Genomic DNA, 16253 nt, shown 5'->3' on the forward strand with positions numbered 1-16253 from the left:
CCTGCCTGAGGGTCTTTGTAATTTCTATTCTCCCTGCCTAGAATATGTTGTCTCTATTTTCTTGTAGTTTGTTTCTCCACTTCTTTAAAAATGTCTCAAATATTACTATCTCAAAAAGACCCTGCCTTACACAAGCCATCCTAAGAAGCTAACACTATCCTCAATTCTACTTCATTTTATTTGCTTTCAACACCTGAAATTATACACAGATTTGTTTTCTGACACTCATACTAAAATGAAAATCCTGAAGGTAGGAATGTTTTCTAGCTGACTTACCACTATATCCCTGAAGCCTGGTAACTGGCACTCAGTAACAGGTAGTTGATAACTATTTGTTGTTGAATGAGTGAAGTAAGATCTCCTTTCTCAGACCTCTTATAGAAACTCTCTGTAGAAATTTCCTTGCATGTTCTTAATTTAGAACTGTAGTTATTTAATGCAAATTTTATTATGTAAGCTTACATGCTCTGGAGGACAAGAATTATGATTTATTAATTTGGGGATACATAGCAGAATTCAAATGACGGTACTTCTAAAACTCCAAATATCAACTACAGCTTATCTTTCCATATAGGTATTAATATCAGGATTTCATATGAATTACAATATAATCCAGAAATATGAAAAAAATGCCATGCTTAATTTATAAAGCATTCCTATGCATGTTACAATATGGATTAAATACAATTAGGTACTCATCATTTCATCTTTATTTTTAAAACAATGCCATTTCCAAAATATAAAAAATAGACCTATTTTCAAAGAACCATTAAAATATGGCTTTGAAAACCATAATATTTTATTTACAACAAGTAGATGGTAGTGCAATAGCATGCAATGATGTTTATGATAAATAAAGTGTCAGTATTATTCTGGCATCTTTTTGGGGGTAGGCTTTTATACTTACAGAGAGTTAGAATGACTTTAACAAGTAAAGATCAATAATAGCCATTAATGTAATGTGTACTTCAATGTGAATTTGAGTGATCAATGTAGATTGATCATTTATTTGGGAACTGGATCCATACATCTGGAAATTAAAGTAGAAAGTTAAAACTTTTTTTTTTTTTTAGTTTATTAACAAACACATCCCAAATACTCCAGCATTGGTACAAGGGAATCTACTGAGCATTTCTCATTAAGTGATTCATAGCCACACATGCTAAATAATGACTGTCATAGCCAGACCCTAGAAGTTTAGATTTTACAACTTTAAACTACATTAAGTATTTATGTCCCCCACCAAGAACTAAGTCCAGGATTACGTTTTAAATTATGTTAGAGCCATGGGGGAAATAATAAGCAATGTAATGACAAAAAATTTTAGCTATTTCTCAGAAAATTACATAATTCCTCAAATTTTTACAGTTGGTGTGTTCCAAATGAATTTTAAAACTAAAGCATGTTTACAATGGACTTTTCTCACTAAAATATCCCCACTTAAAAAGATCTGGATTTGGCTAATACCTTATTCAGTAAATTCTTAACACCTTATTCAGTAAATTGTTAAAGTTTAATTTATCCTTGAAACAAACAACATTCTTTTAAGAAGCTGTTTTCTTGCTATTGCACAAGGTCAATTTAAAGTCAATCCAGGCAAACAAGATTCCTCTAATCCATTTAGCAAATGTTGCAAATTAGTTTCTACTTGAACAATGAAATGTCTGAAACTCTACAGTCGGTGTCAGTTTTAACATGCTGATGTCAGCCATGACAGGTAGAGGTAGCCAAGTCCCATATACGTGAAGATAAGAAGCAGAAATCATTGTGAAGACTTAGCAGCTCTTTGACTTCTAAAGATTAAAGACAAATTATGTTTATGAGCCATTTTGCTGTGTGGCATTCTTCTGAGTTTTATGTCTCAAACCCAAAGGAGCTTGTTGCTGTCTTGGGCAAACATACTGAAATTACCTTTCTTTTTTTCTTTTTTAGCTTACTTTCTTGTCTCTAAGGCCAAGTAAAAAATGTGAGACATTTTCATATACCACAAAGGTAATACAGCAGGCTGGAGTCACTCTAATCAAATTGGGGGCAATTCCTTTGTAAAATCCACCGATGCCTTCTTTCCTTTAGAGGGAAAAATAGATATATGCTTAATTTCCTAAACAGTAAGCCAGAAAATACAAATTTTAACTGAGATAGGACAGGGAGTAAATAGTCAAACCTTGCTCTGATTTAAGTAAAAATATAGTTTGTAGCCATTTGTAGGGGCCTACATTCTTTTTATAAACTGACTAAGAAAGGGGTTGGAAACACCTCAAAACTGAACTGGAAAAGTGCTTTAAATTAACCATCTTTGAAATGCTTTTAACTGTACGGATATGTAGCAGTTTTAACTGATCTAATTAAAAATCACATAGCTTATATAAATGTCCACAACAGTAAATCTAACACATATAAAAATTTATTTCCTTGATGCCTCCAATATGGAATAAGGCCTAGGAACTTATCACTTAGGTTCTCATTCAGTATTTCTTGAATTGAACTCAATTTACCATTACAAATATTCTGCTCTGGTTTTTTAGAATTAAAGGTAGATAACAGTTATTCTCATAAAGAAAAGCAAACATCTCTTCCATACTGGGGCCTTCTAAAATGTATTAAACTAGTAGGTTTTACTGCTTCTTACATTCAATACCAAATATTTACAACACCTCAATTTTATTATTTTTTCATGTATCTCATTTTTTTTCCTTGAGATGAGGGTCTTGCTGTGTTGGTCAGGCCAACCTCTTAATTCACAATCCTCTTGACTCAGTCTCCCAAGTAGCTGTGTCACCACCCACAGATCTCATTTTATTTTTATATCCATCTTGTCAGACTAGTTAGTCTAAGTTTACAGATGAAAAAAATCAAGTCTCAGAGAATTAAGTCCATGCCTACACAGCAGTAGTACTTAATGGGAAAGCAGTGACCACTAGCCATATTTTTTACCACAGCAATTTGGCCTTTGTTATACAACATGTACAGAATAAAATAAGTAAGGCTCTTCATCACAACAATTCTGATATTCTGCACACTTACCTCCATGTCTTTGCAATTACATCCGTTACACCACTATAAAACATGTGTTGATCCTGAAGACGGGCTCTCACAACTTGATATGGGTATGTTGCTGCTACAGCAAATATTTTGGATAGTGCAGCCACAGATATATATTCTACTGTGCTCTAAAATGCCAACACAAAACATTTACAGACAGGACTTCTTTAAAAATATAGAATAAAAACTATAAAGGACAAAAATATTTAAATAAACCTTTAGATGAAAAATACTGTTTTTCCTCTTTAATGCAAACTCTATGTAATTATGTGGTTTCACTTTAAACATATGTGTATCATTAACTTAATATATAACTGAATATTTAAATACAAATTAAATTAGTAGAGTCAGCATTCATTATCATAGCCATACTACCAAAGTACACATGACAAAATTTCCATCTCTTAAATGCCTATACAAGTAAATGACATCGTTTTTACAAGAATCATCTTACCAGTTGGGCTTCTGGTAATCTATTGATATGCTGGTTATATTTCAATTTTAGCAATTCATATGCCATAAACTGAAGGGCACCATGTGATGTTCCAAACAGCCCAGGAATAAATCCCTAAAAGGGAACAATTAAAAAAGAGCAAAAACTAAACAACTTTCAAAGAAAGATACATTTAAGTCAAATATATTTTCTCTCCTCTTAAGTGTAGTACTTTAAGCAAAATTTTATATAAGGTTAAAATACTATTTTTTTACTTTAAATTGGGAGGTTGGGATAGGAGGATTGCAAATTTTGGCTAGTCTCAGGAACTCAGTGTGGCCCTAAGTAACTTAGCAAGACCCTGTCTGAAATAAAAGGGGGAGGGGGCCTTGGGATGTAGCTCAGTGGTAAAGCCCCCTGGGTTCAATCCCCAATACTGGCTGCCCCTCCCCACCTGCCTCCAATATGTATTTTCTTGTTAGTTCTTCTTTAAACAGTACATGTATAAACATAAAGACAATGTACACCATCAAGAACCAGGTATGAGCAGGCAGTTAGATTCTGGAAAAGTGAAAAAGGAGAGGTAATGATAATTCAATTAAATAAGTATAGATATTCTAAAAGAATAAAGCAAAAAAGTGATGGAGGAAACACAGAATTGATTTATTTCCAAAACTTTTGCCTATAAGTCAGTAGTCTATAACAATCACCTCATGTTATTGATTTTAAAAACTAGTACACAATTCTTCAAAAAAACTAACATTGAATAAATCTAATTTTGATTTTAAACTGTGGATGACTGAAAAATAAGTACTGTGGGAACTAGGTGTGGTGGCACATGCCTATAGCTTGAGATAATCAGGAGCTTGAGGCAGGAAAATCACAAGTTAAAGAACAGCCTGGTATACAGTGAGACCCTGTCTAAAACTATAATTTTTTAAAAAGAGCTAGGTATGCAAGGGTATGTAGCTTAGTGGAGGGCACCAGCCTATCATATATGAAGCCCTGGATTCAATCTCCAAAAATGTGGGGAAAAAATTTATAGGAATAAGACACAGGTGGGAGTGGATGATAGAGAAGCAGAAAATGGGGGGACAGGAGTTATAAAAATCAGAAAACAGATGTTAATGCCACTAGTAAGATATTTCAAAATTATCACAATAGGCAAGGGAGTAGGGTTTTTGTTATTTAAAAAATTCAAGTAAGGTTTGAAGTTTGCACAATTTCCAGTAAAATAAGATGCTATCAAACTCACTTATCTCTTCTCCAGACATGTTATCCCAACTTGGCTGTTTGACTTACTGAAAAGACACCTGACAAAGTTTTAGACAGTTCTCACACCCACCAGTGTCATGATGATAGAGAATAAATAGCTTAAAATACAATTTCAATATTATAAGTTACATTTGAGTTTTCATTCAATTGTATCTTGCCTAAGGGAGGCTTCTTTTTAGGACTGAATCCAGGTCATTCATAAGAGAAACAACAGAGCCAAGAGAAACTGCAATTTTCAGTTATTGAAAATATATTGATGACTCATTACCTTATACAATCCACGCACACCTTCATACTTATATATTTTCACAAGTGCATCAAACATTCCTTTATATTGCCGCTGTGAGGAGTTAACAACACCTTCATACTGTAACATAAGGCGAGTTTTTGTTACCCATAATGGGTTTGTAATGCAGAGGGTCATGGCTCCTAAAATCAAATTTAAAGAAGATTACTCAGCATACAGATGCTTTTCTACTTAATTCAAACTAAAATACAGTCCATTATGTAAAAGAGGAGGTTACCTAGAAGCTGTATCTGGAACGGCAAGATGTGGTCTTTTTAGGGTCAAATCATAGTCATAATTTTTGAGAGTTCTAAAAAAATTCCTCACGTGGGAGTGAGAGGTAAGTTAAGAGGGAGACAGAAATGAAAAACACTTCAGGATAGCAAAGATGCCTTGACTCCTAACCAATGTAGCCTGGTATAGAAAATAGATGGAAAGGAGACACAGATCTTAGGAGCAGAAGACAGAATAAACCAGAGGGGCTGAAGGTAAAAAGGAAACCAGGAACCTAGCATCTCATTAATCTGTGCATGTACACACATAGGTCCAACCCCTTTATCACAATCTTCCCCAAACCCATTCAAAGTAGCTACTTCCCCTCAAAAACTAACTGTGTGATGCAATAAGTCACAACTCACATTCTTCACCGAAAATGACAACTTTGTAAGAGAAAAAACTAACTAGTCAAGTTTCTCATTTTCTACATTTCTAAGGAGTCCTTTATTAAACCAATATTTGTTGAGTCTTGTTATGATTCTGCTAGCAGCTAGTTATTACAAAATGAGTGAAATTGTCCTTGCTTTAAAAAACATTCAGTAAACATTGAGAAACCAAGGTAGCAAGGTATCAAAATAGGATTTATAAAGATTTATGGGTCTCACTTTGTTCTTTTCTCTAGATAGTACACAAATATAAGTCGATGAATGAGGCTACTAAATTGAATACTTACAAAATTGAACTTATACTTTAAAAAAAAAACATATACCAAATCATCTTAATCTATTAGGGATTCATAACTTTTTAAATTTTTCCACCCTTTGTGATAAGTACAATTTTTGAAATCCAGAATGCTCAATAAAGACAATCCTAAGAAATATTATGTGATAACTAATTAGTATACTTAGATAAATTTACTTAAATTCTGGTGTCCAAAAAAAAAAAAGACAAAAAATAAAAATGGAAAACAAATTTGGAAGGTGATGTTTTATATTTCACACATTGCCTTACCAGCTTCAGCAGCTGAGATGAGGTATTCTGTTGCCTCTAACCGTTCAGCTCTTCCTTCTGTTTTATATGATTTGATGGCATTGTAACTAAAAGAATTAAACATAAGCAGTTTAATTAAAATAGATGTCTTAAAACAGTAAAATCTGTTTTAAAGAACGTGTAACTTAATGGCACTATCCCCAAAGTAAAAGTCAATGAAAAATACAACCACAAAATGAGATCTTATTTTAAAAAAATGAACATGACAGAAATGGTTTACTATAGGATTACACCACCTCTCCCCAACAAATATATATGGCTGGCAATACATATGTAAAATATTTTAATCACATATTCAGCAGTTAATTTAAAAGGACAAGAAAACGGAGAGGATGGAAAGATGTAACTGTGATGCAGAGACTGGGAAGAAAAGGCAAAGGAGAGTCCAATTTGTGCTTAACAAATATGTGTGCTAGGCATCTATGTTTAGGAACTTCCTTTGCTTTCTGACAGATAAACATCAAATATAGATCTTTCTTAATAGATTAACAAGGATCATAAGTGGCATACAAATAAACATAGTAAAAGACATAATAAAATGATAATCATAAGAAAAGACACAGTAAAATAAGAGATCCAGAAACTATGAGATCACAGAAGGCTTTATGTTGGAGGTGGCACTGAGCTGTGTATTGAGATGGGTACAGTTCCAATAAGGAAAGAGATGAGCATGGGGAAAAGTGATAATAAAGTAGATGGTAAGATAGTGAAAACTGAACCTCAATCGAGTAACAGAGATTTGGGTTTTATCTGGCAGAAAACAGTCACTAAACATTTCATTGCAGGGGAGTCAAATCAGGCCTGTGTTTTCTAAACACAAATTTTACTTTCCTCCAAGAAGGATTCAGTTGAATCAATATTTTCAGGTTTTCCCAACACAATTCTAACATGAAACAAACTTTTATTATAAGCAATTCTCATCACATAAAGCTAACTCATATGGCTTGTTCTTAGAAACTCTCTTGGATAATATACAGAAATCAAATTTATAAAGTATTCTTTCCGGGCATGGTGGCACAATACCTGTAATCCCAGATACTTGGGAGGCTCAGGCAAGAGGATCACAAATTCAGAGCCAGCTTGGGAAACTTAGAGAGATCCTGTCTCAGAATAAAAACTTAAAAAGGCTAGGGATGTAGGTCAGCGGCAGAGCACCCAGGCTCAATCCCCAGTACTATAAAATAAAAACAAGCCCAAACATATATGTGTGCATATATCCATACAGTTTACCTGAATATGTCTTTAGGGTGAAAATAAGAAAAACTTTAAACAAAACAAAGGCTGAATTTTAGTTTGTTTTCACTTTAAAAATTTATTTTAAGATTGGTTTGGATACTGCCATTAACTTATGAGAGATTAAGTACAATATATAATGCAAAGGAGAAAAAGGGAAAGACATGGGTGTTGATGTTTTCCTAAAAATGTCCTCTGTTAAAAGAAAGAAAAGCTTTCTCATTCGTGGATGCAGTCTCAAATATCAGAGGCAAGCTCTCAGCAACATGTACTTCTCCACAGCAGTGCCATGTTGCTCCCTCCTTCTTATACACTCAACAAGATGAATATGCCTGCCATAGGCTCTTTCTGTGGCTTCTTCAGAAGGCATGCAATAGAAGTTATTTCTAATAGTGATGCTATCTGACTGGTGAAGGAGTAAGGAAATGAAAAAGAACATGCTGGGAAGATGGAGCAGGTCACATAAGAGTATAAAGTGATTTGCTTCAAAACCTTTTAGCTCTTGCTTTCTTTTCTCAATCAGGCTCTTAAGTTATATGTTTTTAAGGACTCCAAATCTGCCTTTTCTTGCCTTTCCAAGTTCATTATGAATCAAAATGCATTTCTGGGTTTCTTTCTTTCTTTGATACTTTAGTGAAGTAAAGTACCCAGGGTGCTTTACCCCAGTTTTTTTCTGAGACAGAGTCTTGCTAAATTGCTGAGATTGGCCTCAAACTTGCCATCCTCTTTCCTCAGCCTCTTGAGTCATTGGGATTATAGGGATGTGCCACCACACCCAGCAAATCGAATACATTTCTGTAAGTCATCTCAAATATTTCAAGAATATATCTGAGCATAAATAACTAATGATCTCAGGATACTTTTTAGTATTTATAAAATATTCTATTTTAGTATTTATAAAATTTTCTACTTTGTAATTAATCTTGTATTAGTGTATTAAAAAAGTTATCTTCCTTTATAAACAATAAATACCAAAGAGAACTGAAATTCATGATTCATTTTAGACAAGAGTTCCAGGTTCCTCCAATCTCTGCAATACTTTGCAAAACTACTGATAAATAACAAGTTGGTATATTCAACTTTTTCAAGTCTATTTTGGCTGTTAGAAATGCTCAAGAGTCCTGATATGGCCCAAACACCTCAGAAATTCTGAGGGTGTCTTAAAACTTCATTTTGAATTGTTCAAATTAGATGTTTTTCAAATGGCTTTAACTAAGATAAAAAGTTCTCTTCTAATCTGTGAGCATTCTGCTTATAAAAGAAATCAGTTAAAAATCTTGCCCTCCTGAATTCATAAAAATGGCTTCTATAAGGGTTTCCCATCTCAATTCTTCATCCTTTCCTTTACAAACTTTCTTCTAGACCAAATGCTTCTGATGATAATAACCGAAAGCAAAGGAAACTAATAAGCCATTTGTTCTCTAATCCTTCCAGTTCCCAGAACTGATTCAATGACTCATCTTTCTTCATTAACCAGTATAAAAGCCACCAAAACAAAAATTCCTTTTTATTTAATACTGTGAAATCTCCCAGATCTACTCACAAGAAAAAGTAGAGTCCCCAGGATAAACCTGCACCCCAAACATTTGGAGTTACTCCTTGATAAAGTCCCCGCAGTCCATCAAGTTTCCAAATGGTAGTCAAGCAATGTAAAATTCCTTTATACTTTGGTCTCAGTTCCAATCCATCACTCACTGCATTAAAGGATACACAAAAATTCTAGTTCAGAATCACATATAAACATAGATTCATAAATTAGCTATATAAAGAAAAAAATTCAGAAGAAAACCCCTTATTAGGCAGGAAAAAAGTATTTCCTAGGATGTTCTATACTTTAAAATTAATGTTAATAAATTTATCAAAGTATTTATTGAGCACATATTAAGCACCCAAGTAATATTTTAGGAAGCATCAGATTGGCTATTAAATAATCCTCCTGAGTCACTGGGATTACAGGCATGTTGCCAGAACACCTAGCTGTAGTTTTTTATACTGCTTTTTCCCTACTCAAAGAGAATATAGAAACATTCCCCCTTGCTTTTAAGTAGATTCCAAAAATAAGACTTTAAAAAAATGTGATAGTTTTCCATTTCACAGACATTCTATCATTTATACTATCATTCCCCAATTTGACATGTTAATTTTCTTTTTCTATTACAAAAAGTTCTCTAAAGAATATCTTGTATAACAGTTTGTATGGATTCTTTTTTTTTTTTTTTTTTGGTACTAAGGATTAAACTCAGGGGCATTTGACCACTGAGCCACATCCCCAGCCCTATTTTGTATTTTATTTAGAGATAGGGTCTCACTGAGTTGCCTAGCACCTCACTTTTTGCTGAGGCTGGCTTTGAACTCTCAATCCTCCTGCCTCAGCCTCCTGAGCTGCTGAGATTACAGGCGTGTGCCACTGTGCCCAGCTTGTATGAATTCTTATTTTCTTAAAATTAACTATTAGAAGGGGAATTGATATGGCCAGGCGTGGGTATAATCCCAGGGTGCTTGTAATCCCAGTAATTTGGGAGGCAGGAGTCAGGAAGATCCCAAGTTCAAGGCCAGTCTCAACAATCAAGACCCTGTCTCAAAAAATAAAAAGGGCTAAGGTTGTAACTCAGTGATAGAGCACCCGAGTTCAACCCAAATACACAAAAAGGGGAAGGGGGAAATGATATGGGTCAAATTTAAGTTACCAATTTAAGTTAGAAATACATATTGAAATTGCCCTCCATAGAGTTTACAGTTTATTAGCCACAAATAAGCATGCCCAGTTCAATGTACCCTTGCTTCTACTTTACTGTGTGTAATAAGCATGACAAAGAACAATCACTGGTCTTGTGTTTCAGTGTGAGTGTATATACTGGATAGCAATGGTAAGATTTATTTACTACTAAGAGTTGTGGTCAAAAAGTGCAAAATGTTGGCTGGAGATATAGCTCAAGAAAGAGCCTGCCTAGCAGCCACTTTGGACCCCATTGGGGAACAAAACTAACCAAATTATACTGTTAAATTGTGTGCATATACAAGTAAGTAACAACTAATTCCACTATTATGTATAATTACAATGCACCAATTAAAAAAAAAAAACAATTAAAAGAAACCTCACTCATTATCTCCCTGTCTCCATCTTCAATCTCTCCCTTCCTTTTTTTTTTTTTTAAACCATCAGAATTTAAACAACTTAAATCTCTCTTGAGTTACCTCGTCTTTGATCCCATTGCCTTCCTACAGTTAAGCTGCTACAAATGAGAAAACAACAATCCAACTTTCTCACCTCCCTGGCAATCTAGTCTGGGCTTCACCTATTACTTCAAGGGCTCTAGTTAAGGACCTCCAAGTGCACTCTGGGAGTCCTCTCTTCCTTAAGAACCCCTTAGTGGCAGCTGACATTGTTTACCTTCTAAAACATCTCTGTTTTGGCTTGCTTCTTCCCACATCCTCCTGATTTTCCTCTTCTTTGCCACTAAATTTTCCTGGCCTCCTTTCCCTCTGCCCATCCTTAAATATTAGTTTTTATAGGCACTCTTTCTATTCTCAACTAAGTAAATTCACTGCTATCCCTGTACTCCAGTTTCTTGATAACTAGTCCTGATCACTTTCCTAACATCCAGCCCTGGATACTGTTTTTACATGGCTTAACTTTCCGGAATTATTTTTTTACTTTCATTTCTAGCATTTAAATTTTCCCTTCCACTATACCAAACTATCCACTCAGAGCTTCAGACTAATAACATATGCTATTGAATCAGACTTCCTAGGATTGAATCCTAATTGTTAACAATTATTGTGTAACTCTGAGTAAGTCATGTGATTACTCTTGTATCTGAGCTTTCTCGTTCATAATATGAGGGGGGGAAAAACCCAAAAATGAACTCTAAATGAGTTAACATCAATTAAATGAGTCAGTATTAATGAGTTAATATGTGGAAGGTGGAGCTAGGGATATAGCTCAGTTGTACAGTGCTTGCCTAGCATGTGCAAAGCCCTGGGTTCAAGTCCTAGCACTGTTAACAGACCCCCAAACAAACTTTTTTTTTTAGTACCGCAGATTGAGCCCAGTGGTGCTTAACCAATGAGCCATAACCCCAGCCTTTTTTTGTATTTTATTTAGAGACAGGGTCTCACTGAGTTGCTTAATGCCTCACTTTTGCTGAGGCTGGCTTTGAACTCCTGATCCTCCTGCCTCAGCCTCCCAAGCCACTGGGATTACAGGCCAAACAAACATTTAAAGCACCTGGAAACATGTCTACAAAACTGCAAGCACTAAAAATATTAGTTTATTTATGCCACTGGGTCTTTCAATACCACATAAACTTTACCATGTGCTAGTCTTGTTACTGTACACTATGGTTCCTTGGTTAGTATTAGATTTAGTCATATTCTCCTTTCTTCCTACTTTTCCCTAAAAAACTCACAAATCTTTACAAATGGGGTTATTTTAGGAAATTACTATTTTTATACATTCTTATTTGCTGGGGTTGAATCCTTAAAAATTATTTCATGAAGTTAGAACAGATCTCAAAGATCACCTAACCCAATCCTTCCACCCAACACAAAAATATCTTCTAACCTCTGTCTGAACCACTTCTAGTCATCACCAGTTTCATTTCATAACACCACAATGTTGTCAGGCCAAAATCTGCTTCCCTATAATTTCCACTTAACTTATGTCTGACCTTAGGATCAACCCAAAAGGCAGCTCCCTCTCCCCCATAGAAGTTCTCTATCTTAAGGATTTTCCCCATTCCAAGCTAACCTAGTTTTTTCAGTTTTCTCAGATGAAATGATTTCCAATCTTTCTGACTTTGGATATCTTGAAATTTCAATTCACATTCAGAACTCATGAAAAAATTCCAGGTTTGGTTTAGTAGCACATACATTCAGGACTAAACTCCCATCATCAGATATTATCTTTATTTTTTCAGACATTAATTTTATTAAATGGTTTTAGTTATACGAAAGAATAAAAACCATGGGTTAGAGCATTGATGCTGATGACCAGATGCTATATCTCCATTACACATCTAAATTTTCCTCTTTTCTATTATATCAAAGTCACACTGTGGGTTTTATTATTCCTCTCAATACCCTATATGTAACCTAAACCCTACTAGTTTTCCACTACTCTCCACTTCATCAAAATTACCATCTTCTCAAGATACCAAGAATTTTCTTCCCTCAGGTACTGTCCACTTCACAGCATTGTCTTAAATTCATCAACCAACAGTGCTATTTCTCAATGATCATCACAACTGCCACCTTTTCTGCTCCTAAACAAAGTTGCTGAAAAAAGACATCAAGTTATACAGGCCCACACCTGCAGCCAAGCCTAAATTCTTTTATTCACGTTCAAGCCACTGTATACCGGGATTCATAAAGGCAGCATGTAAGTAGTTAAGTGCAAGAGGGTTCCAGAGTTGGACTCCATGGGTTCAAATTCCAGATCTACCTTTACATTCTGTGACGTGGGCAAGTTAAGTCAATTTCAGTTATCCTCACCTGTATAAGAGGATAATAAACTCACAGGATAGTGAACAAAAATGTATCTAAAGCTCAGGTGGGCATGGTGGCACACATGCCTATAATCCCAGTGGTTTGCAAGGCTGAGGCAGGAAGATCTGAGACCCTATCTCTAAATAAAATAGGGAATAGGACTGGGGATGTGGCTCAGCAGTTGAGTATCCCTGAGTTCCTCCAATCCCCAGTACCAAAACAAACAAACCAACAAAAAAAAAAAAAGAATGTTTCTAAAGCTCTTAATTCATTGCCTTTCTTCTAGGAAATGCTCAATGAAGATTAGCTATCAATAATCGTAATTATTTGTATATGCATCAGAAACTCCATGAAATTATCCATTTGTAGTGTCTTTTCTAAAGGTAACACTCCATAATTTTCACCAATTTTCCTTCATCAAATTGTTTCATGTCTTCTTTCTGTCAAAGTATTAATTATTCTACAGAGAACCTCAAGATCCAATCTTGCATAGAACCTTTACAAATGCATATAGCCATTAACAATTATGATTTTCTTGATAGCCTATCTATATTCTTATGTTGTATTTTGATTTATTCTACTATGCCCTTGATGTTTGTTGTCTAGAATTATCTAACATTACTTCTAAGTCTCAAGTCTTACAATTAGATACTAAGTTCCCTGAAGTCAAGAACTTTATAAAACACTTCTGTAATTAAGAGATATATAAGAAGTGAAGTAAATAAAATACCTAGTATTACTGTAAGATAAACCAAAATTGCAAACTGAATGCTCAGGGCAGGACTTAACTTGTATTAATAACTGAAATAAAAGAAAACAGTTTCCAAATGAAGTTACCAAAGTTTATTTTGAAACTATCTTTTACAGAATTTAGTGTTGAGTTTAACTTCTAAACTGCTAATAATTCGAAAGCAACTCCATTTTGAAAATCAGCATCTACCCTGCCAGGCATGATCTTCCTGTTAGGCCCACCCTCAATGACTACCCAACTGCAGAAACCACAGCAAAGGCGCCAAATAACAATCACAGGACCAGACGTTATTTTTTAACTACTCCATTGTACCTGACTATAATAGTTTAGAAGTTTTTTCCAGCAGGCTACTGCGCCTTGCAGAGGGCAGCCTGGCAGATATTCTCTGTCTTTCCTTGAACTCAGAGATGTGTGTCCAGGATATTTGCGCCAGTTATCCTAATACATATTCACTTAAACAAAAGAATATCTAGATCTGGCTACTTTTTCGTTCAAAGGACACTGTACCACACTGTACACATCAAAAACCAAAGAAACTTTGAAGATAATTCTATCCCAAACACCTGGTACTTTCCGTTCTGCTTCCAAACACGTGGCTGACCTATGATTTCGAAGTACCTCCTAGAATGAATGATTCGCCCGTGTGACAGCCAAGTCCTAAACTGTCACAAGCCCATTCCCCCCCTCCCCAACACACACACTTTGCCCACATTCCCCATCCCTTATCCTCGGGGAGCGGGAAAGAGAGCGGCCAGGCCCTGCTTTCTCAAATCCAGTTCCAGATGAGGCAGCGTAAACAGCATCTTCTTCAACGCCCTCCTCCTCGCAGTACAGAAGATACAAGGGAGAGGTCACGGCCCCTTTTTGAGTTTCCACTACTCAGCCCGTGCTTGCAGCGAGAAGGACCCCGGTGTCTAGGCGGGCTCTTACCGGCGAAGCGGATCTTCACGAGGTCGAGCGGGTGCAGCGCGAGGTTAGACAAGACCCCGCCGCTCACACCAGCTACCAGGTTCTCATACCGGACGTGGCGGAATACCGTGCTCCACGCCGACGACCCGGACGCCGACTGGCCCTGACCGTTCATAGGCTCAGGGTCCGAGGAAACCACGGCGCCCAGGGCCGCGGAGGTGGAACGAGATGCAGTGGCCGCCACTGTGGCGACGGTCGCCGCCCGGGAGCAAGAACCGTAGGGCGCGAGCCCACTTCCGGGACTGGCGAAAAAGCACCGACGGCCGGATAGCGGGAACCGAGCCCGGAGACCTTAATGCGGAGGGGCGTGAGGGGGCGCGGCCACACGTCAAGCCGGTGGAGGGCGTGACGGAGGCGGGTTGCACGCCTCCACCTAGTGCCCGCCCTACCTCCCCGGCTGAAGCAGCATGCTTGAGCCAAAGGACGTGGACGAAAACAACAGCTCAAGAACCGCCCCCTGCCAACCTTTGCCGGCACTACTACGGAGCGCCGCGGGATCCAGCTGAGCCCCGCTGGCGGACACGAGGTGGTATCACGTGACAGGAAGTAGTCTGCGAGAGGCGGAAGTGGAGTGTGCGGGAGGAGGAGGTGATACTGACCTGACTGAGAGGCTCTTGGAGTCAGGGAGGAAGAGCCGCCAAGATGAAAGTGAAGATGCTGAGCCGGAATCCGGACAACTACGTACGCGAAACCAAGTTGGATTTACAGAGAGGTGAGGGAAGGTGATTGGGAGGGGCGCCTTCTGCCAGGCGTAGGTTCGGTCGGCCTCCACTTCCTTGAAGTAAATGAGTGGGGAGACCAGCACTTCGGTCTAGTTATTTTCCCAGTTCTCTTTCGCCCAGAGGAACTTTGGATAGTGCTGTTGCGGAACTGGGTAACGGGTATGTTTTTTAAAGTCCTTTTTTTTCCCCTAAGAATTTTTAGCGGTAACTGGGAGTTAGCAATAGGGAGAAATGCTTCCGCCTCCGCAGGTTTCTGTTGAAAAGTGGAACTTGAATGAACCACACTCGTGTATTGAAGGATTTAAGGATTAAACAGGCTTCTTTAAAACTTTCCAGGTTCTGTAATCATTTTATTTCCACTTAAAATTACTTCTGCTTATGGAAAGAAACAGATGGGTTTTAAAGCTATCAGTTTTCGCTTGCCAAACCATCCCTGTGAAAAGTTTAAGGGCAGAAAGGGTAAAGTGAAATTAGTAAGTTTTATTTATAATTAACGACCTGTTCGCTCATTAACATGTCGACCACTTATGAACTGTGATTTTGTTTATGAAACCTAAATGACAAGAGACCAAGCTTGTGTGGACAGACCATTGTAAGTGAAGAGAATAATACCTGCAAAGGCAAGGGCTGTGTCTTCTTTCTCAGGCATAGAAGGAAGGCCCAGGTCTTCGGAGTTCGAATGATGGATAAGCGATGAAAAATGAGGCTGGAACATTATTTCACTTATGATTAATAGAGATTTGCCAACATATTTATGAGCATTGCTAAGATGTAAGTGTAAGGGTAAGT

The 16253-nt window shown here is 36.8% G+C and overlaps 2 protein-coding genes across 3 annotated transcripts in view; one reads left to right on the forward strand and one right to left on the reverse strand.

The window, feature by feature from the left end:
* Positions 1-468: 468 nt before the first annotated feature.
* Slc25a32 (solute carrier family 25 member 32) lies at positions 469-15221 on the reverse strand. Its single transcript, XM_046464745.2, has 8 exons — positions 14704-15221; positions 9079-9229; positions 6264-6349; positions 5019-5179; positions 3497-3610; positions 3025-3170; positions 1912-2067; positions 469-1030 (listed from the first exon to the last, which is right to left on the reverse strand). The coding sequence occupies exons 1-7, from the start codon at positions 14855-14857 to the stop codon at positions 1929-1931; spliced, it is 951 nt and encodes a 316-aa protein (XP_046320701.1). The 5' UTR covers positions 14858-15221; the 3' UTR covers positions 469-1030; positions 1912-1928.
* A 58-nt stretch (positions 15222-15279) lies between these two features.
* Dcaf13 (DDB1 and CUL4 associated factor 13) overlaps positions 15280-16253 on the forward strand; it is a 40237-nt gene continuing 39263 nt past the window's right edge. The window contains exon 1 of one of the 2 annotated variants that reach the window (XM_046464743.2): positions 15280-15454. In XM_046464743.2, coding sequence (XP_046320699.1) covers positions 15385-15454 — 70 coding nt within the window. In that variant the 5' untranslated portion in view covers positions 15280-15384. The remainder of the gene's footprint in view (positions 15455-16253) is intronic. The other variant, XM_058585651.1, reaches the window with a different exon arrangement.

Source organism: Marmota monax, unplaced genomic scaffold, assembly GCF_021218885.2.
Source record: "Marmota monax isolate L192 unplaced genomic scaffold, Marmota_monax_Labrador192_F-V1.1 WCK01_AAM20220418_F8-fsc00003, whole genome shotgun sequence".
Classification (NCBI taxonomy): Eukaryota; Metazoa; Chordata; class Mammalia; order Rodentia; family Sciuridae; genus Marmota; species Marmota monax.